General features: G+C 48.5%; 1 protein-coding gene across 1 annotated transcript in view; it reads left to right on the forward strand.

Moving 5' to 3' along the window:
• The window catches only part of xpr1a (xenotropic and polytropic retrovirus receptor 1a), a 136606-nt gene that overhangs the window by 99003 nt on the left and 14798 nt on the right, over window positions 1-22805 (forward strand). The window contains exons 4-12 of the mRNA XM_028812415.2: window positions 1261-1475; window positions 3341-3490; window positions 9479-9562; window positions 9964-10045; window positions 12656-12843; window positions 14448-14627; window positions 15595-15763; window positions 16363-16557; window positions 22121-22287. Coding sequence (XP_028668248.2) covers window positions 1261-1475; window positions 3341-3490; window positions 9479-9562; window positions 9964-10045; window positions 12656-12843; window positions 14448-14627; window positions 15595-15763; window positions 16363-16557; window positions 22121-22287 — 1430 coding nt within the window. The remainder of the gene's footprint in view (window positions 1-1260; window positions 1476-3340; window positions 3491-9478; window positions 9563-9963; window positions 10046-12655; window positions 12844-14447; window positions 14628-15594; window positions 15764-16362; window positions 16558-22120; window positions 22288-22805) is intronic.

The following is a 22805-nucleotide window of genomic DNA, read 5'->3' on the forward strand; positions in this document are numbered from 1 at the left end:
CCACCTCTGAAGCTGCGTTCACGCTTAGCAGTGTCCCCCCCCCCCCGACTTATCCTCCATGTCCCGCTCTGTGATATCCCCCCCCCAAGGATTCATTTATCCAGTATCCTGGGAGTCTCCATCTGGACCTCCACTTGGACCTGCCCAATCTTGTGACGTATAACCGGAATGTTCCAGGGGCTCGTGGAATGCAGAGCTTGGCGTACCCGGGTGACATTTCAGTGTCGACCGCCCGTCCAGTCCCGCTGAATAGGCGGACCACTGCAGGGCAGTTTGCTCCTTGCGACGTCACTGCCAGTTCACGTGTGTGTGTGCGCGTGCGTGTGTGACTGTCCACACTTGGGGCTATGATCTTTACACACGTGTCGATTTGCTCGAGTGCAGCTTGTTTTAATATGAACGGGCGTGGAGTCGTCATGGGAAACATGTAAGTTCACGTGTGTGGCGAGGGCCTCCTGAGTTTCGACAAATCCGAATCATCTCCATGGCCACACGCAACGTTAGTGCTTTCATTACGGCTGACTTGGCGTTGGTGGGCCGACCTGCGTAACGTTCAGGGTCTTTTTCCGTTACATGAATGTGAAAACTAAATCCGCTGTGATTGATTCAGGACTGCATACCAAGAGCACGTGAAACTTCCAAGATGGTGAATACTCTTTTATTGGCACCTGTGGCGTACAACCAGGGCCCTTACCCGGCCGGGACGGAGCCTATCCAGCGCATTACCTCCACCAGAGCTCTCCCCCCTGGGTTGCAGTGATGCCTCGGACTTCCACAGGGCTCTGTGGTAGCAGGGGTTTGGTGCGGCCCTGTTGGGTTCCGTGGGCACCACTAGGGGGTGCTGCAGCTGCTGCGGATTCCTGGATTGCAGCTCAGGAAGTGGAACGACGAGCACCTGGCGCACCTCTGGGTGTCTTATAAGAGGGGCCAGCTATCACTACTCAGAGAGCCAGAGTCGGGTGGGAGTAGACAGAACTTTCCTGGAGGAGTGGAGGAAAAAGAAGGAGAAAAGAGTGTTGTGCTGTGCTTGTGGGAAACGGGGGAAGGCGTTTCCCATGAGGGAAAAGGACCAAATTAAAAAAAAACAAAAAAAAAAAACACCTGCCTTGAACTTGTGTCCCACGCCTGTCTGTGTCAGGTTTGGGCTGCAGTGCGCCCCTCTGGTGGTCCACACCCTGTATAAGTCTGCCAGCACCTTCTGGTGGTATTTGCGTCTCATCGGAATTCTAACTCTGTCCTCTTCTCTCTTTCCATCCCCAGAAAAGCTTGCTGAAGCCCAGCGCCGCTTTGCCACCCTCCAGAATGAACTGCAATCGGCACAGAGAGAGGGCACCAGTGTGCCGGGGCTCCGCCGGCGCCGCAAAACCGTCTTTCCCCTTTCCCACGAGGAGAGGGTCAAGTCCCGTAACATCAAGGACCTGCAGCTGGCCTTCAGCGAGTTCTACCTCAGTCTTATCCTTCTGCAGAACTATCAGGTAGGCCTCAAAACCACGGCACGGCTCACTTGGGTAGGGGTCTGCCAAGGTCAGGGGGGGCCACAGCCCCCAGTGTGTGACATTTGAGATTTAAATCTCAAGTTGAAAACGTACATTCCGTGAGTCAAGCAGCGGCACCAGTGGGTCTTTGGCCTTTAGAAGTTTGGACGTTTTTAATGAAGTTCCGGTTGAATTGATGCAGGATTAGTGCCAAGGCATTACTGATTTACCAAACAGCACTACAGACATGGACAGGTTTGTTGGTATCCCTCCAAGAACTCACCATTGTCTCTGAAATCCCTTGAAAGTGACCAAAGTTGTCAGCCAATACCCCCCCACCAATCACTGTTTAATTTGATTCAACGGAATATTTCAAAGAAGAGCACAAATGGACAAAAATCACTTGAAATTTGGTGGCACAACCTTTGGAGTTTACATTCCCTGCACACTGGCAATTCCTGGAGCTCTCCAAGAGACTCGTGCACCTGTCCACAGGTCATGTGGCCCACCCGTCCTGAGTAGATCGCTCCAGCTGGGTCATGTTCGATTGGGAGGGGGTCTCCAGGTGGCACGTGTTTCAGTTCTTTCCATGGATGTTCCACAGGATTCAAATCAGAAGGCCACTTCAGAGCAGCCCGATGTTTTGTTCTCAGCCATTCTTGGGGGCTTTCAGCTGTGTGTTTTGGAGGGTCCATAAGCTGTGACTGAGACAGAGCTTTCTGACACCGGGCAGTATGTTTTGCTCCAGAATGTCTTGATGGTCTTGAGATTTCACAGACTCAAGGCCCCAACCCCCGACCCCGTGCCAGACACAGCAAAGCAGCCCCAAAACATTGCTGAGCCTCCTCCATGTTTCACAGTAGCTCTGCTGATCTTAATCATTGAATGCTTTGTTCAATCGTCTGTGGACATGGAGCTGATGTGACTCAAAGGACCTTCTCCCAGAAGTCATTGGGGCTTGGCAAGATGAATTTGAGCAAATTCCAGCCTGGCTTTTTTACATGGAGTCCTCCAGGTCTTCTAATAAGAAGTGACAGATGGTGTGTTCAGACACGGATGGACCTATACCTTGGAGTTCAGCTCTTTGGAAGTTCTCCTTGGCTTTTCGTCCACCATTCTCACTGTCCTTCTGTCCACTCTGGAGATGATTTCCCTTTTGAGACCACATCCAAGGAGGTTGACTACAGTCCCTTGGACCCTCAACTTCTTCATCATTGTCACAGGAACATCAAGCTTCTTAGAGATCGTCGTCCTCTGAGCTTTGTCTTCCACGTGTTGGTCTATCATTTCTTCCTGATCTCCTCAGACGACTCTCTCCTTTGCTTTCTCTGTGGGACACATGGTGACACCAAACAGCAGAGTGATGACTCTTCTCCATTTAAATCTGCTGATTCCACGACTTGGAGACACGTGTGTGTGATACAAATTCAGAAAGCAGCCAGTTTGAAAAATCCCTCAAATCCAGTTATTGAGGATCTTTTCTAGGGGTCCATGCCATTTCCGAAGGTCTTTGTAGAGTAAGCCGTACTTGATGTCCTGTCACACTTGCTTTGCTTCACTCTGACATCTCCGAGGCATGCAGGTGTACATGGGGGGGGGAGGGGAGGCGAGGGGGGGGGGGGCTTTTCATTTTCTCAGTTTTTCTTACAGCCCTTCTTCAGTGAGCTGTGAGAGGACCAGCAGATTTGTCCACGTCTGTATGACGGCCTGAAATGTAATTTGTTATTCACATAAGCCCCATTTTCAGCAGTGTATCAGTGCCCTGATTAAAGAAGTGCCACTTGCCAACCAAACTGTGACGATTTCTGTGGGACTCCAAGGGTCTGACGGCTCTGACTCGCACATTTTCTTTCTTTACACTTAAGAATCTTAACTTCACTGGCTTCCGCAAGATCCTCAAGAAGCACGACAAGATCCTGGAAACGTCCCGAGGGGCTGACTGGCGTGTGGCCCACGTGGAGACGGCCCCCTTCTACATCTGCAAGAAGATCAACCTGCTGATCACAGAGACAGAGGTGAGTTTCTGTAAATGGACCAGAGCAGTAATATTAATATATATATTTACATATAATATTGTGGAAGCCGGCCCGGACACAGACAGGCGGACACGTTCAAGTCACCCACAACACGTTTATTGTATATATTTACAGTTACAAGTGCACCACAAACCCCCAAAGTCCAGGCCAACTCAAATGCCTTACTCTTCAGGCCGCCTCCTTGCCTCTCCTCCCGAGTTCCATCCTTCTCCACTCCCAACTCAAGCCAACGAACGGAGGGAGGCGACCCCTTTTATAATCACCCGGATGTGGTCCAGGTGCCTCCCGACAATCTTCCACCGGCACTCCCCAGTGTGGCGGAAGTGCTGAGGTCCAGGGCTCCAAAGGCATTGGGGCGCCCCCTGGTGGTGACCACGGACCCTGAGCTTCAAAGCTCTGTACCCGTGGCCCCCATAGGTACCACGGCGGTCACCCCAACGTGGTCAGGGGAAGGCGTAAGCCCTCTTCCAGTCCTCCGGGGCGTCCCAGCTGGGTCGCCCCCCCCAGCCACCTGCGACACTATATACATATATATATAGTGAAGAAATAACACAAGTACACAAGCGTAAAGGTTTGGGACCCTGTCCCATATACTGTAACACAAAAGTATTGTCAGTATTTTCAACAACTGAAACGACATAGAAGGAGGGCTAGACGGACACTTTATAAGGACGGACCGGAAATTAAACTGTGGGATGCTGGGAAAACCGTGGTGGTAAATGGATAGGTGATGTCATCACAGGGGGACCAGAGGGATGAAAGGAACCCGGAAGTGCTGCAGCGTTTTGAATAGTCCGGGCAATATTACGGCGGCGGAGCCTCATTGTTTCTGAAGGAATAAAGAGAGAGCGGTTAGTACGCTGCTGTTCTCCCCTGGCACGATTTGTCGCGTTGCGTGTCGGGTCTTTAAATTGCTCCCCGCGCGCGCGTGTGTGAGACATATATATATATATATATATATATATATATATATATATATATATATATACATACAGTGGGTCTCCACACATACCTCAGTGCAAGACACATGACCGCCCGCATGGAGTTTGCTAAAAGACACCTGAAGGACTCTGAGATGGTGAGAAATAAGATTCTCTGGTCTGATGAGACCAAGATAGAACTTTTTGGCCTTAATTCTAAGCGGTATGTGTGGAGACAACCAGGCACTGCTCATCACTTGTCCAATACAGTCCCACAGTGAAGCATGGCGGTGGCAGCATCATGCTGTGGGGGTGTTTTTCAGCTGCAGGGACAGGACGACTGGTTGCAATCGAGGGAAAGATGAATGCGGGCAAGTACAGGGATATCCTGGACAAAAACCTTCTCCAGAGTGTTAAGGACCTCAGACTGGGCCGAAGGTTTACCTTCCAACAAGACAATGACCCTAAGCACACAGCTAAAATAACGAAGGAGTGGCTTCACAACAACTCTGTGACTGTTCTTGAATGGCCCAGCCAGAGCCCTGACTTAAACCCAATTGAGCATCTCTGGAGAGACCTAAAAATGGCTGTCCACCAACGTTTACCATCCAACCTGACAGAACTGGAGAGGATCTGCAAGGAGGAATGGCAGAGGATCCCCAAATCCAGGTGTGAAAAACTTGTTGCATCTTTCCCAAGAAGACTCATGGCTGTATTAGCTCAAAAGGGTGCTTCTACTAAATACTGAGCAAAGGGAATGAATACTTAGGACCATGTGATATTTCAGTTTTTCTTTTTTAATAAATCTGCAACAATTTCAAAAATTCTTTTTTTTGTCTGTCAATATGGGGTGCTGTGTGTACATTAATGAGGAAAAAATTAATTTAAATGATTTTAGCAAATGGCTGCAATATGACAAACAGTGAAAAATTGAAGGGGGTCTGAATAATTTCCGTACCCACTGTATGTGTGTATATATATATATATATATCTAACATCTGTCTGTCCACGTTTCACGAGAGAACTACTTAACTAATTTAGATTTGATTTTTTTTCTAGAATTTGCTTGAACATTCTGGTTGATTCTGTGACTTCTCTCATCACACTATGAATCAGAGTTCGGTTGTGGTGCCAATTTATTAGCGTGAATCCGAGAGAGACGGGGTGGACCGAGGGGAGGGGGAGGCAGGACCTCAGGAGTAGGGAGCTGGGCCGGGCCCTCCTCATTCACACGCCAGCCTCCGTTTGGGGGTTTGCCAACTAAAGCTGATGTTGCATTATGTGGACCCTCAGTGGGAACGTCAAACTAAATGACTGTAGTGGGGGTCCAGCGGCTGTGGGTCATCTGCTGGTGAAGAGAGATTCAATGATGTGGAGTTTGCTGATGATGCTGTGATCTTCGCAGAGTAAAAGGAGGCTCTGAGCGAGGAGTGTCTGGGCTGGCGAGGGTCCTGATAAAAACCAATATCAGGCCTTTAGTGACCTCCTGGGCACGGCCATCAGCAGTGTGTCTGTCTGCGGAGAGAGTGTCGATCTCGTCGAGAGGTTTGCTTACCTTGGCAGTGACATTCATGTCTCTGGTGACTCTTCCTAAGAAGTCAGTAGACGGATTGGGAGAGCATGTGGGTCATGAGGTGGCTGGAAAGTCTTTAGAGTCCTGGTGCTTCCTGATTATGAGACATGGACGCTATCCATTGAGCTGAGATGAAGACTGGACTCTTTCATGTGGGTCTCTTCTGAGAGTCCTTGGGTCCCCTTGGTTTGACTTTTTGTTGCTCATGGAGTCCCAAATGAGGCACATGACCTGCATTGTGAGGGAGTGTCAGTTACGGCACATGTGGCACGATTACCCGAGGGTGACTCCTACATAACATCTAGCTGCAGGAGATAGGGGGTCATTTCCAGAGGGTTGCCAACTGGGACCCCAAGCTGTTTTGTCATGTGGTGGGTGCTGTACCAGTGCCTGCTCCCCAGCCTGACCCATCGCTGATTTTGCCACCTCCAGATGTTAGATTACACGACTGGCATTACAAGGGATGATTGATTCGGCTTTCATATTTCAGAAGTCATGTTTTCTGACAGCCAAAGATGTGCTGCCTGCCTGACGGAGCCGGTGCTGTACGAATGGCTTTATGGGTACGGAGAGTTTAGACACAAATGCTGTCAAATTCTGTCGTGGTACATAAAACACGAGACATTGGATAGACGGGCTTCTCTTCTGTTTGTGAGCCCCAAAACATCTGCGTTCCTTGATTTCTCATATGTGTTGTACTTCTGGCCGAGCACTCTTTGGCTGTCCACTTTTGCACACGCAGGACCGCCACTACGACTTTAAGATGAATCAAGAAAGGGTGCTCGCTGTCCAGGAAAGGGGGACGAGTGGCTGCAGATGTCACACGAGTCTGAGTCCACCTCACTAGGGTAATGGAAATGAAGTCTGCGAGTGAAAATTCCCTTAAACTGTTGTAGAACATAAGAAACTGGACAGATGACGGGTGGGTGGGGTGTACGGGTGGGTGGATCGATTAATGGATGGATACTGCGCTGTCTCACAGACCCAGCCTCCCGTGTTACGTCCTGCACTTTGTCATTGTCTGTGTGAAATCTGCACGCTCCTCACCCTGATCCCAAACGTTGACTGCTAGCTTAGGTGTTACTTCTACATTGGCCCTGTGTGACTGTAGGTGGGTGTCTGATGGAGCCCCCCCAGGTAGTATGGTACCCTGTCTTTAGCTTGCAATCATAGTTGCCTGACAAAACACAAGGCCTCTGACAAACGAGAGTATACCATTCACTTCATCCGCTGCTCACTTGTTTAGCTCCTAGCTAAGCCGTCCCTTCTTGAAGGTGGTCCTGGTTGCTGCTACGACTCCATGGCTCGGTCGTTTTATTTCCAATTCCCACAACTCTCGGTGTAAAGATGTGACCTGAATGCGCTGCCCCCTTAAACCGTCTTCTTCTTGGTCTCGCCAGCACCAAGAGTTGGAGAGCCTGAGTGAACATGAAAGTGTCCAGTCAATCCTTCCATGTGCGATTCCCCCCCCCCTTTTTTTTTTTGCAGACATGTCATGTGACCTCTAACAGCGCTCAAGTGTGAGGCTCGAGCTCGGCGGCACACACACACACACACACAGTGCTGAAAAGAAAGAAGTAGAAGAAGAAAATTGGAACTGCAAGGGAATGGCCTTGAAAAACACAGCCTTGAGCTGAACGATAAAGGCCGCCTACACGCTGCGCAGGCGTCGGAGTTGTGCCTATTGTGACCGCCGACAAAAAGCAATTTACAGCAGAACAACAAAAAAAATATATACTGTATATAATGAGGTGAGATGGAGACCTGCACGGGTGGGTTTGGAGGGCTATTGCAGAATTGGTGAAATCAGAATCCACAGATCACAAGTCAACGCCAGGTGAGACCCCCACAGGTCCACCCGCACTTGTGTGTGTGTGTGTGTGTGTGTGTGACTAGCTCTGGACTTGTGCTCCACTGGCAGTGTTTTGTGGCTGCTGAAGGTCCGGCGGGGTTTTACAACACCACTCAGCGTGATTGACCTTCTGAGTGAAGTAAGCCCCCCTTTGCCATCTGTCACCGGTTCTTGCACGAGACCGACACGTCCACCCTCTTTGTCCCTTTGTAACAAAAGCAGGTCTACACGTCGCCCAGCGCGGCGTGCAACACGAGCTCACATCGTTCCCTTTTTATTATTTGACGCTCGACAAAGAGAAGTGCGCCAGCTCTGCCGTCCTCAGCAACGAACGCGTACAATGGAGCCGTTCACGCCGCTCTGTGTATGTGTGAGCCGACCTCACGGAACTTGGAGTGTCAGCTGTGAATTTTACAAAGCTTTGTGCCAGAACACCTTGTTTTAATAGTAAATAAAAAAGATCAAAGGATTTGCATTATTGGAATACAAGGACTTATTTGATGTGACAATACTGTCAAAGCAAGCAGGTTGTTTTATTCCTGTTGTTCTTGTCTGGACGCCATTTTGTTGAATTTTGCATAATTTGACTTTATTAAATAAAAGGGCATCTCAAGATGGGCAAAGCTGATAAGGCGCAAAACACACACAAACGCGCTGTACCGTACATCCATCAGTCCATTTTCTATAACTGCATTTTCAGGCAGCAGCAGTGCAGGGAGACCTGGAGACTTTCCCAGTAACATGGAGAAGGTCAGGATTAGGTGGGGAGTCTCCACAGGAACACAAGAAGAACATGTCCGTGCCGGTGGGTCATGAGTTGCTATAGTTTATAATGGTAAGTGTGTTACAACAGGCTGCCACTCTGATCCCCATCACCAACCCCAAGGCTCCCACAAATGCACTTGATCCCCATCCGCTATCCCCCAGGACGGACTGTCACGCTCAGTTCACCAAGAGGGAACCTGCTGTGATTTTTATGATCAGTTCACCAACAGGGACGCACACCTGCTGTGATGTTTGTGCAGGGTTCACCAAGGGAGGCTAACCCGCCCCCACCCCCAGCCCTACCCGCTCTGTCAATCGTATGCGATTCATCAAGTGGGGGGGAACACTCAACCCGCTATGACATCTCGCCGTTTTAAACTCGTTATTAAGTTAAACCCAACGGTAATGACACGGAGCTCTCACATTGTGTGCCCTTGCAATAACAGGCCGACATGTAGAGGGGGGTCTTTTGCACAGAGAGTGCCTGACAAGTGTGGGGGTGGATGTGCTTTTTCCATTTGAAAAGTCTTCATGAGATTGAGGACGCTGTGTGGGTTTCATGTGTCATTTGTTCAAGTAGATCACCTTGAGCTGTAGACTGTTTTCATGAAGATCCATGGGGTGTACTTACTTTTTGACGCAACTGTATGTGTCACGGATCGAGCACCACAGTACTAGACCTCCGCCAAGGAGCATTTTAGTTGGATCTCATGGAGGAGCGTATCTCTGCATGCACCTCACTCAGACCTGGACTTGTGGTGTGGATGTGTCCTCTGGAGGCCACTGTGTGTACGTGGCTTTGGTGTAGCATCATGCGTACGGGTGGCTTTAATAACGTATCCTTCATGTCTTCTCAGACGCTGGTCACCACAGAGCTGGAAGGAGGAGACCGCCAGAAGGCCATGAAGAGACTGAGGGTGCCTCCACTTGGAGCAGCTCAGGTGAGTAGCTTTGCCCACCACCTATCCACCTACAGTAGTGGAGAGGACGAAGACCAAGTGTGAGTTTCAGCAGCCTGAATGTACTGCACTTCACTCCTGCAGGAACATTTAATTCCAGACATGTGCTCTACCAGTATGAGCTCCATCTTGATTCAAAATGGGATATAAAAAAACTGGTCTAGTCTCTAACAGGCATGACCTGGTGGGTGCAGAATTGAGAGGCACAAACGCCCTGCCCACCTGTCGTTATTCTCTTGTTGTTCTGTCCAACTTCACCTCACTGACTCTGATTGAATTCCAAACCGTGCATTACAACCACCCCACACTACGTAACCTCACCAGTCCAGCATCTGCAGTTGTCTAAGGCCGACTAATAATGGGCCATCTTTGTATTCTTGCAGCCAGCTCCAGCTTGGACCACGTTCAGAGTGGGACTGTTCTGCGGCGTGTTCATTGTCCTGACAGCTACGGTCATTCTCACAGGTGAGTGCTCGTTCCTTTATCCTGGTCACCAAGGGTCTTGTATTTTAATATGATTCTGGGTCCACGAGATGGTGTTCCAGATCATTTCAGATGATGTGAGGTGGTGGCTGAGAGGCTCTTTTTACTACATCAATTACTTACTAGCTGTGTACCATAGCTGTTATCGGGTGGAGAGGGGAAGGGGACCACATGTTTACAATACAATACAAGTTATTTTTTGTAGTGAGTTGACGATGGTGGAAGTTAAAATCGTAAAGGAGAACGTCCCAAACAAAGTGACCATCCTGAAGATCTCAGCCAAAGTGGCCACCCACCTGCTCCTGGGTCTTCTATAGTGAACTCCGTGCTGGCCGTCTAATTTGATGAGAGAATCTTTCCATGAGATTATTCCAACACTCTTTTATCCCAGATGACTTTTCCATATGCAGGAGGGCAGCCTGGCAGTGGGGCAGTGGCACCAAGTGCCACATCCAGATACCAAGAAGAGAAATGGAATAGAGGAGGGTTAGTAATGGTTTAAAAATATTGTTGTAGCCCTATTTGTGTTCAAATGAGTAGCAACCAGAAATGCAGTCTGCACAGCTAATCAGCAGCTCTATTCAGGGTATTCTGGACTAACATCTTGAATTTACTGAAGGGACATCTCTTCTATTAGCAGGCAGATCATTCCACAGCTTTTCTAATTTATCTTAATGATGTACACTGATGAGCCCTGGCCAGGGCTAACAGGACTGACTGGCAGATGAGCCAAAACATTACGACCAATTGCCTAATATGCTGTATGCCACCAAAACCTCTCAAGGTAGGAGACGCCATCTTAGATGAGGCAACCTCTGAAAAAGACATGGGGTTTTGGTTGGTGCTATATTCACAGTGTTCCAGTGTAATCAAAAGGGGGAATAAAACATTAAGATGTATTGTCATGCCCGGAGTGTCTGAAAAGAGACACAACAGCACCAGAAGATGCGCAGAAGAGAGAAGTCAAGAAGGGCCTGCCCTACTCTGACAGGCCAAGGGAAATAAGCCTCTTCAGTGCTGAGCGGAGACGACTGTGAGGAGACCTAATCCACGTCTTCTGAATTCTTGAGTTCATTAGTAATGTCAACCCAGAAGAATTAGTTTAATGAACTAACTGATCACATCCTTGGGGACGCCTCTGGAAATGATGGGGCAGGTTATTTAAAACTGAAGGAAGGGGTCACTGCTTCACACAAAGAGTTCCGTAGCTGAAACTCTAAAAATTCTTGAGGTCTTTCACGGTTCCTTGACTCCACCGCCTATGCAATGATGAGGTTGACTTCCGTAACGAAGCACTAGGAATGAGGAGTTTCTTCATCGATGGAGGATCCCCTTCTCATGTTGTGGACAGGACTGTCAATCAAGCCAGGTGTAGACCTCATAAATCCACACCAAGAGGAACCCCAGTAATGAAACCTGCACCCAGCTTGTCCTCCCATTTCACTCTCTCCCACAGTTCATTAATCAAAATGTCTCCATTTTGCAGGCCGATCCTTCCACAGGAAGGCCCCCTCCTTTGATTTTCTTTCCATTGACCACCTAACCTTTACAAACTTCTTGCCCGTAGCTCACTTCTCAGAGGATACCCACATTCCCGACAAGGCACTGACAGCTGTAGTAGGAGCCGCTGTCTCCTTTGCAGCTACAGTACGTCACCAAACAGTAGCCTTGTATCCGGTCCCCTCTGGTAAATTCAATATTAAATAACGGGCCTCTTGCCAGTCGAAAAATCTTACTTGCCGCATTTCTTGGAGCCGTCCAGCCGTCTTCATTGGGAGACATCTAGCAGACCATTTCAGGGAGCACATCTGGGCCGTTAAGATCAAAGACCACCTCACTTCTCTCGATCGTAGCCACGCTGATCTCTCTGCTTGTGTTCCTCCACAGGACTTCAAAGACACTTTTCAAAGAAAACCAGAAGAAGCTTGGCTCGTTCTCGGCCCGGGATTGCACATAACTTTTTTTAATCTGTCCCTTCATCTTCTCTGATGGCAGCTTCTTCTCACCTTTCCTCCTCAATGTCACCTGCTCTTTCCTTTTCAGTTGCACACCTGATGAAGGCCATGCAGCTGAAACGTTGCGTCTTTTAACCTTCTTACGTTTTCAGCGTGGAAGTCACCTTTAGTTTTCTTTTATTTGCAGACACATGCCCTTCACTTAAAAACCCCCTGGGTGAGATGTTGGGATCACCGAGCTATTAGCTAATCAGATGGGCACCACGCGTACTGAAGGGTCTCCTTTCACATGTCACACTTGTTATGTACAGGCGTTTCTTAAATGGCAGTCATGATTTTCGCTTCCCCGCTGCTCTCTGCTCATCCTTCAAGCTGTTGGTGTCAGCGACGTCTTGGATTCATTTATTTGTCCATTTTGAACCTCGTCCTAAAAGTGTTTTCCACAGCACTGTGTAGGGACAGTGCTCTTTGATTCTGATTTAGATGTTTTCGAGAGGAGTACCTCTGGTCCACAGCAGTGACCAACATGGCTGCAGGATGGAGGGTCACAGGAGGCAGTAGGACCGGATCGGGTCTTCTCTCATCTTTTGCCCGTCTAATTGTAATTGTCTCTGTCTCTCTCTTTGTGTCCCTCTAGCCGTGGCCCTGAAAAGAGGTGGCAATGTGTGGCCCCTCGTACGGATTTATCGCGGTGGATTCCTGCTGATAGAGTTCATCTTTTTGCTGGGCATCAACACGTACGGCTGGCGGCAGGCGGGCGTCAACCATGTCCTGATTTTTGAGCTGAACCCACGCAACAACCTGTCCCACCAGCACCTTTTTGAGGTAAGTCCTAGATGTGGGGGGGGGACCCCCTCTATCAGAAAGCCATGTCATGTGATTGAACCCTGGGCTTACAAAACTGAATAACAGACAAAAATCATTTCTGTATCACTGGTGTAGCTCGGAACCAAGTACAGCAGTGGGGACCAGTATGAGACTGATATCAGCTGACCAGCAGGCCCAGTATGACAGAAAGGTTCCCACAACCTCTGCATTCAGACCCCACTCTGTAATAGCTCCAGATTAACATCAGCTGTCCAGCAGAGCAAACTGGTCCACAACCAACATATGTACCAGTCGAACCATTTTGAAATTCCAACCAGCATGGCCCAGTATACATTGCAGGACCAGTTACATACTTGTCTCTCGTCTGCTCAATAGCAAAGCCCAGTATGTACTGGCAAATCTCATCCTGAGTTCAAAACCTAAAACCGATGAAACATCTCTTACATAATCACTCCACATCTTGGAGGCCCTCTAACTGAAGACTCCGCTGCCCACCATAGAACCTTGAGATGATTGGCACCTCCACATGAAATGTTCTTTTCTTTTATAACATAGATGGGCAGATGGACGTGAGAGGCACTATATCATAGTTTGACAGACACAACAAACTTTATCCCCATATGTGGACGTATCTTCACTTGGTCTGCTGTTAGGTACAAGTGACTTCCTCTCATGATCTCGCCAGCAAAGCCAAGCCGACCAATCAGATTGCTCAGAGGGGCTGGACACACAGACCCTCAATGTTTGATGACACAGCAGATATCGGCTCTGCTCATTTTCTTTTTTCCTATAAAGTCTCCAAATTTCAGTTAAAGCATTTCTGAGATTTTGGGGTATTTTGAGTTTCAGTTGTCTGTGGACCCCTGTAGTAATAAGTTTGAAGTGTGCCAGGGAGCGAGTGCCCCCTGCTGGATACAAGCCCTAAATACTGATACATCAAAATGTCCTTTCTTAGTGGATACCCACTGACCTCGATGTACACTCCTGACGAATTTCAACTTTTGAATTCACCATGAAAGCGAGTTTGTGTTGACGAATGGGTCAGTCGGTCAACTTTGTATTGTAGACAGACGGGAAAGGCGCTATATGATAGATCGACAGATAGTGTTTAAATGAAGTTCAAATCTTGATATGTCTCCATATTCTAAAAAAGAAAAAATACATTTCATGGGTGTAGTTAATTTTTCACACGACTGTACATTCAATTATTATATTTTTGTGTTGGGCATCGTGTCACCAGTCAGTTAGATATGCAAGTAAGAATGTCACATGTCCTGTACATGGTGACCGTTAGTTGTGCTTCTGCTCCTGCTAGTCTCTCCAGGCTGTTAGTATTTTTGTATTGCGCTCTTCTAACCCGGTCTGCTCCCCCTGATATATGTCAGTCAGTCAGTCAGTCTTGAAATGGCCCCCCATTTGCAGCACGACGCCATTCACCAGAGCTGTAAGCCTTCAAGTGAGATGTCACGTCCGTCTCCTCGCACCCACTAATCTTGTTCCTATCCCATTAATCCCAGTTTGTTTGCTCACTTTCTGTACTGGGAGCACAGCTTGGGGATTCTTTTTATGCCCCTAAAACTCTTGCGTCTACCACCTTGCAGATTGCTGGTTTCCTTGGAGTCCTGTGGTGCCTGAGTATCTTGTCCTGCCTCTATGGACCCACCTTCATGGTACCAATGCAGGTCAACCCTCTCATCCTTTATGGATTCATGTTCCTTTTCCTGATCAACCCAACCAAGACTTTCTACTACAAGTCCCGTTTCTGGCTGCTGAAGATATTGGTAAGTTCTGCCATCTTTTGCCCCTCAGCTATGTTTAGAGATCCTGGCACCCAATGTTCTGTAGATGTAGATGGCCATTCTGGTAGCCTGCTGCTCCTCTTAGTTTTGAAGATCCGTAAGTGTCACCGTCAGGTGGTGAGCACAAGGTGCCATGTCTCATTGTGGATGACAACATAAAGGAAATTCCCAATTAGCCCCAATCATGTCACCCATTTCTGTTTACTGCTGATAGGAGTTTATGAGGGAGCAGGATGGACAGAGGGCTGGCGGAGCTCCACAAGGTTGTTGCGCTGATGAGGGTGTGAGGGAGACCACGAGAGCAGGTGGATGAGGTCCTGATGAGAATCTGGTAGAGGAGATGGCGCCTAGAACTTGAGGTGGCAGCTCCGGGTCTGTGGGTACCGGCTAAGGTGGTGGATCAGGAGGATATGCGGTGGGCACCCATGTGTCTTGATGAAGGACCAACAGACCTGCTGGCAATGGTGGGGGGTATGCAGTGCCCCACTTGCCCCCAAATGTAGAGATGACTCTGGTTATAACGCTCAGTTGTTCTCGTCAGGCCTTCAACGTGTGACGTCATCCTTGTGCCTGTACTTAAGATGGCTGCATGGTAGCTTCATTGTCCAAGATCGTGGATTATCTTTTCCAAACAATTTGTGGGTTATCAGTGGTCCTCAGTTTACCAGGTGTTGACACAGAGCGTCATTTTCTGGCACATCTTTTTGGTTTATTCAGCTCCTGTATATCTCCTGCTTCTGTTCCCACCTGCCCCTAATGTGGACGGCGCTAGTGTTTTGTGTGTGTTTTTTATTTATTTATTTTTTAATCCCAGCACGGGCCCGTGCTGACATTTCTCAAGACTTCTCACTTCAGCAGCCCATCATGAGTCTACCTTCTGATTTTATTTATTTATTAATTTATTTACATTTACTTCTTCTTAACCTTTTCTGTCTCGTCTTCCCACCAGTTTCGTCTCTGCACCGCTCCATTCCACAAAGTGGAGTTTGCCGATTTCTGGCTGGCTGACCAACTCAACAGTATGGTGACCGTCCTGATGGACTTGGAGTACATGATCTGTTTCTACAGCTTTGAGCTTCAGTGGAGCGAGACCAACGGCCTCCTGCCGAACAAGATTGGTAAGTGGCACACAGGTGCAGGTTAAGAGAGGATGGCGCTGCTTGTCTTGTATTCCACCCTGTGTAGTCACCTGCCTGTCACGCTGGCCTTCTGGCTGTGCCTTTACACCTTTCAGTGGTCCCATTTTCAATGGTAGCACCTCCACCCAGCTTCGGCATTTTTCGGCTAGGAAGTTGAGTGGTCTCTGGTTGTGTGTCACACTATGTGTTTTTTGGCCACATGTTTCATGGCGTTACACTCTTTGTGGCACAGCACTGGCATAGACGTCCAGAAACCTCTCCTGTGCCACATGGCAATCCAAAGCCAATGGGAAGCTGGCGCAGAGGCAGCAGTTAGTGGCAGGAAGCGGTTAATTTTCACTCAATCAAGCCGTGCAAAGGAGGAAAGACGAGTGCCAACTCCAAATCAGCGGCTGTATAATTAAATGGAAATGTGGGCCGCAACACTGGCGCTGATGAGCCTGGCAGCTGAAGACTGAAGCGGGCGTGTTGGCTTTGCCGTTTTTTATACATGTTAGGTTGCTATGATTATGGGTTGGGGGGGAGATGGGGAGGTTTTGGGGGTATGTGGTTATCAAGTTGCTTTCTCTGTCCCACAGAGCAACCCATCTGCCACAGCTACTCGTACGGAGTGAGGGCCGTCGTCCAGTGCCTGCCAGCCTGGTTCCGCTTTGTCCAGTGCCTGCGACGTTACCGGGACTCCAGGCGAGCCTTCCCTCACCTGGTGAACGCTGGCAAATACTCTACCACCTTCTTTGTGGTCACCTTTGCTGCCCTTTACAGCACTCACAAAGGTAAGTCAAGCCCACGCGCCAGTTGGTTGGGGGGGGATTTGATAAACGAGAGGAGACCATTCAGTCCATCAGCCTCAGCTAAAGCCGACGTCACATTACGCAGTTTCTAGTTGGAGGGGACGGCAGTTGCTCGTCTCGTCACCTGAGGGTGTCAGTTTTGCATGACTTGAAATCGCAGCCCACTTTCGCATTTCCAGAGCATCACCTGCTCACCGCGTCTTCTGACGGCCAATGGCGTGCGGCCTGAGCGGAGCTGAAGGGGTCTTACAGGTACGGTGAGTTCAGCTACAGTCTCTGTCCCCTTTATTCCTCTTTCCCCATTCTGTTGTGGTCCGTAAAACACGAGACATCAGACCACCAACAAGCCTGTCTTCTGTTTTGCAAGGACCACAATAACCGCGTTCCTTTTGCTGCACAGCCGCAGTCCATGCATTGTACCTCCGGTGTGGGTGAGCACCGACTGGTCCGTCTCACCTACACAGAGCCCTGCAACTTGAGGCGATGACGGACCGATTTGACTTTTAGCAGGGTGGGTCACAGGCCAATTGGATGGATGTTGGACTACACGGCTGGCAGCCACAACAAGATTGTGAGATTAGGAAATACATACTCCAGTCCGTCAAAACTGATGTCACATCACATGACTTCTAGCCGGAGGGGATGTTAACCCTGACGACTGCTTGTGCTCACCTCGTCGATATTACATGACTAGAAATTGGTGGGCGTGTCAAACTACGAGACTGCATGATGACTTTCCTGTTTCCAAAGTATTGCAAGGCCCGCCCCTTTTTTTCTCCAAACAGCCAATAACGTGCTGCCTGACAGTGACAGGTGCTGTACGAAAGCTTTACAGGTACGGTGAGTTCAGCTGCAATCCCAGGCGATCTGTCATCGTACATTAAGCACAAGACATCGGGCAGATGAGTCTCTCGTCTGTTTGCAGGGTCCAGGACCACCCAACCACCCGTGTTCCCCTCATTCCTCGCAGCTGCGTTAGATGCCTTGTGCATCCACCTGAGGTCTGATTGGGTGTCAGCTGTCATACGCACAGAGACCACCCCGGCCACTGTTTGATTCTGTCAGGGCGAGTTGCTGGGGATGTCGGACTACATAGCAAGATTGTGAAATTCCAAAATCATTTTTGGCAAATACTGCTGTCTGTCAAAGCCTTTTGTCATATTACACAACTTCTAGTCGAAAGGGATGTCAACCCTGATGACTGCTGGTGATCTCGTCACCTTTAGGATGTCAGTTTACAGACTGGTTGGGCGCAGTGGCTACACGACTGTCTCCGACTTGGAAAGATGGCGGCCGTGAAGTTTACAAATCGCTGGAAGAGCCGGGTAATGTGGCGTGGCCTTAAGCTGTCCCGCCATCTCCTCGGGATTCTCCTTAAAGGTTGTCCAGGTTTGTGCTTCAAGTCTGCGACTCGGTGATTTGTCACAAATAATCGATTCTTATTTTACGCTACCTCAGCCATGAGGTTGATTTATACAACAAACGAGAATGCCTTAAAAATAAAAAGACCCCCTGATAAGCAACGGCAGGCACTCTCCTGTCCGTCGTGCCGTCTTCTCGAGCCCTATCACTCATCTCTCAGGCCACCTGCACGCATGTAGTCGAATGTTTCGTATGGTCTGATCACAGAAATGTCCCCAGTCACCATTGTAAATTTACGACGAGTGGCGCTATGTGCAGGGGAGGCCACTTCGCTGTGCTCTGTGCATGTGACAGTACTGACCCGGTGGCCTCCGAGAGTCGATAAAAATCGTAAATCGCAATGCGCGCACAGACAGAGAGACGCTGGTGGGCTCTGTTTCATTAGAGTGCAATTCAAGGCCAAAAACCTCACTATCTCCATAGCAACTACAATTGATGGAGTGGGTCTTTAGAACATTAGAACACTCGAGACGAGAACAGGCCATTCACCCCAACAAAGCTCGCCAGTCCTATCCACTTATTTCGAGTCGAGTTTTGAAAGTCCCTAAAGTCTGACTGTCTACCACACTACTTGGTCGCTTATTCCAAGTGTCTGTCGTTCTTTGTGTAAAGAAAACTTCCTAATTTTTGTGCGAAATTTACCCTTAACAAGTTTCCAACTATGCCCCCGTGTTCTTGATGAACTCATTTTAAAATAACAGTCTCGATCCGCTGGACTAATTCCCTTCATAATTTGAAAAACTTCAGTAATGTCACCTCTTAATTTTCTTTTGCTTAAGCTGTAAAGGCTCAGCTCTTTTAATTTTTCCTCATACAGTAACTCATCCCCTGTAGCTTCATAATCAGCCTGGTTGCTCTTCTCTGGACCTTCTCTTGTGTTGCTATGTCCTTTTTGTTGCCTGGAGCCCTAAATTGCACCCAGGACTCCAGATGAGGCCTCACCAGTGTGATATAAAGTTGAGCAGAACCTCCTGTGACTTGTGCTCCACACATCAAGGCGCTATATAACCTGACATTCTGTTAGCCTTCTTAATGGCGTCTGAACACTGTCGGGAAGTCAATAGCTTAGTCCGCTATGACTCTTAAATCCTTCTCATAAGGTGGACTCTCGATTTTCCGATCACCCATTGTGTATTCAAACCTAACATTTTTACTTCCTATGTGTAATACTTTACATTTACTGGTCTCTGCAGTAGGGCAGGGGCAGGGCAGTGGGGTCCCTTCTGTCCTGTCAGAATGTCAGACCTGCCGTGTGTAGTAAGGGGAGTGTGATCTGAGATGCCAGTCCCACCCACCCGGCGGGGCCTCAACAGCAGCATTTCATTCCAAGCGCCCCCCTAGTTTGGTCACTGGTATGTCTCTCAATCTGGTCCACTCTTTCTGGTTTAGCCAGTGGTCCCCAGCTGTCGGTTTATCTCTCACACCCCAGTGTGTCTTCACATCCCATATCTTCCTTTGCCCCCTCGCGCTCAAATGATGTTATTTCACATCAAGGCCGGAGACCAGTAGCCATTCTAGATCCTTCTCCTGATTTCTTGCTGAGTGACACATTCTCTCATTTCTCAACCCCACACCCCCCCATTTCTGCAGCTCAAAGAAAAGCAAAATGATTTTTTTTTCCAGGAGGGCGCGGAGCAGTAAACGGAGCTGTGGAGCGGAATAGCAATGCAGCCGCCGGAGATTGAGATGTAATTGCATGCCTGCGGTGATAGCATCACTTCCAGATGCCGCCTGAATACCAATGAGTCCTGCGGTGGCCGACGGTGGCCAGCAGATTGACTTGGCCTGATCTGAATCACACAGCTTGCCACCTTCGTAGTCGCCTGGGTGGGGGATCATCTCGGGGAGCGTGTGGACTCGGGAGATTCGCCCAAACTGTACGGATTCTTATTTTGTAAGGGACACACAAACCAGCTCTCGGTTATCTCCGCCACCTTGTCCGGTGGTCCTGGTCAGCTCCGTGAAATTTTAAAGGCACATCAGCGGGGTCACACTCCGAAAGTTCATAGTGTCTCTTATGATGAAGTGCTGCCCTCTGGTGGGGAGAAGCAAGACTGAATCCTGGCCAAGGAGTGTATCTGCTCCTCCCGAGGTTTGACTGCTCTATAAATTCTTAGCCATTGAAGTGTTGTGGAGGCGGTGAGAGGGTAACGGGCAGGCTGGGGTCTCAAAGGTGTTTTTACACTCCTGTTCCGTTTTGCTTTGTTTCCGAAATTATGGGGGCATTCCGTTCCTTTGATAAGAACTCTTCACATGTATACAGCACCTTTCCTCACCACTCAAAGCACTTTACATGCTGAGTGGGGAGCCTCTTCAACCGCTGCTAATGTGTAGCACTCATCCAGATGATGCGATGGCAGCCATTTTTCCACCAGAATACTCCTCACACATTAGCTGATATGTGGTGAAGAGGTGAGAGAGAGAGAATTAGAGACAGGGCATGATTACGGGGCCAGAATGACTAGGCTGAGGTGGGCAATTTAGCCAGGACATCAGGATACACACCCTACTCTTTACGAAGGAAGCCCAGGGATCTTTAATGACCACGGAGAGTCAGGACCTCGGTTTTACGTCTCATCCTGACGACTGCGCCATTTTGACATCACAGTATCCCCGTCACTTCACTGAGTTATTGGGACCCACATTCGGACCACAGGGTTTGCGCCCCCTGCTGGCCTCACCAACACCTCCTCCAGTGGCTGCCCAAGCTTTTTCCTGATTGGTCTCCTCTCCAAGTACTGGCCGGGCTCTGATATGCTTGGCGTCTGGTGGATGACCTGATCTGAAGTGCTGGTGGGGTGCGCACATTCATAGGACGCCCACCTGTGTGAATTGTGTATTCAGGGGGCCAAGACTGGGATGTCTGTTACTGTTTCTCTTTAAATGTTGTGATCAACCCGATCGTACGTGGGTTTGGTTAACTGCTGTCTCTGAGGTCGAATCGTGTGCTGCTCTGACTGAGCGAGTAATTGTGAGAGACGTTTCAGGCGAATTCGGGTAAACGTGTGCTTATTTATTTATTCATTTCCTTTTTTCTTATTGTTTTTAATGCTCCACGTTAATCCTCGACTCATTATGAGATTCCACAATTACCCACAGCAGACGTGACCACCTCAGCCCACAGTACTGCCTGGAGTTAAACCAGCCACTGCACCAGAGCTCATGTTAACCACTCCAGGGTTTGCTTGGCACCACACCGAGACCACCCTGTAAACAGGGTCTCCATGTGGTTGCTTTGGTTTCACATCAGAGTCTGATCGACATGTTCACATCTACCTGAATGGTCCGTGTACTTTTTGGTATTTGAAATTTCGTTTCAGAAAATATCATTTAAAAAAGAAAAAGAGACACGTACTTTAATTTCAATTTAAAAGGGAAAAATGAAAAACGTGAAAAAATGACTTTATTCCTTTTGTTCTTTCGCACATCAGATAAGAAAAATGCAAAAAACAAGAGACGAGAAAACGCCCTTTATTTATTTTGTCTCATCAACAACCTGGTCAGATAATGCGCCACTTGCCGCAAACACTGGTCACCGGGGTGTAGACTGGACCATCATCATGACATTGGAACAGTTCTCGGACGTCATTTTAGAGATGGCATCGAAAATGATGCCATCTGAGCGACTGTCATGTGAACACGGAGAAGCACGAGGGTTTTCTGCGAGAAATGTTAGAAAGTTTGGCGCTGAGCAAATCTCGGGCTGTCGACTCTCTGACACACATTTGGAGACAGAGGTGACAAACTTCAAGGTCGTCAATCGATGTGTGGTGAGGAGGACTGTTCGCATGTGTCGTCAAAAAGTACTACTTCTGGTTTCAGACAACGAAAATGCGTCTGTTTTGTTGTTTTTGAGCTATTGCACTTTCATTATTTGAATCAGAAATAAATCCAGAAAAGTGTGTGTAATTTTATGTTTATGACTGCTATTTGTTACCATAGAATTAAAAAATACCTTATTTTCCCTCATTTTATTCTTTAATCAAAAATCTAAATCTGAAAATTCCTTTCGTTTTCGTTTTTTCGTTTTTGCTTCTAAAACGAAATTTCAAATACCAAAAAGTACGCGGACCAAAACGCCTGACGCTTTTCTCTTTTCTTGTCTTCTTCTTTTGCTCCTCAGCCCGGAAGTACAGCGACGCCCAGATCTTCCTGTACCTGTGGGTTGTTGCTGCGGTGACACAGTCGCTCTACACCCTCTTCTGGGACCTGAAGATGGACTGGGGACTTTTTGACAAGAATGCTGGGGAAAACACGTTCCTGAGAGAGGAAATCGTCTACCCGCAGAAGGTGAGCTGTCAACTGAGGGTCGCAAGTAAAGGGTTGGGGGTGGTGGGTCTATAGGCCCACCCTCCTCACAGGCCGCGTGACACCCTGGTACCACACCTGCTCAGCTGAAGATTGTAAAGCACTGCAGAGGGTGGTGACGGTGGCACTGAATATTACCAGCACCTGATGGCCGTCCTGTTTGGGACATAAATAACACAGGGCGCCTGGAGATGGCAAACAGGATTATTAAAGACCTCCACCGTCCGGACCACTGGCACTCTACACCCGTAGATTCAGAAACCGTTTCTATCGATGGCTTGTGATGTTACTGAACAGGCCAGGCAGTCATAATAACAAATCCAGCGGGTGTCTTCATCATAACAACATACTGTGTGTGTGTGTGTGTAGAGTGGTGAGCCAAAACATTATGACCACCTGCCTGATATGCATGTGCCCCACCACAAAACCACTCCGACCCACCAAGGTGCCAACCGCACAAAATCTCTGAAGGTGCCCTGTGGTACCCGTTGGCAGCAGAC

This window comes from Erpetoichthys calabaricus, chromosome 10 (assembly GCF_900747795.2).
Source record: "Erpetoichthys calabaricus chromosome 10, fErpCal1.3, whole genome shotgun sequence".
Classification (NCBI taxonomy): domain Eukaryota; kingdom Metazoa; phylum Chordata; class Cladistia; order Polypteriformes; family Polypteridae; genus Erpetoichthys; species Erpetoichthys calabaricus.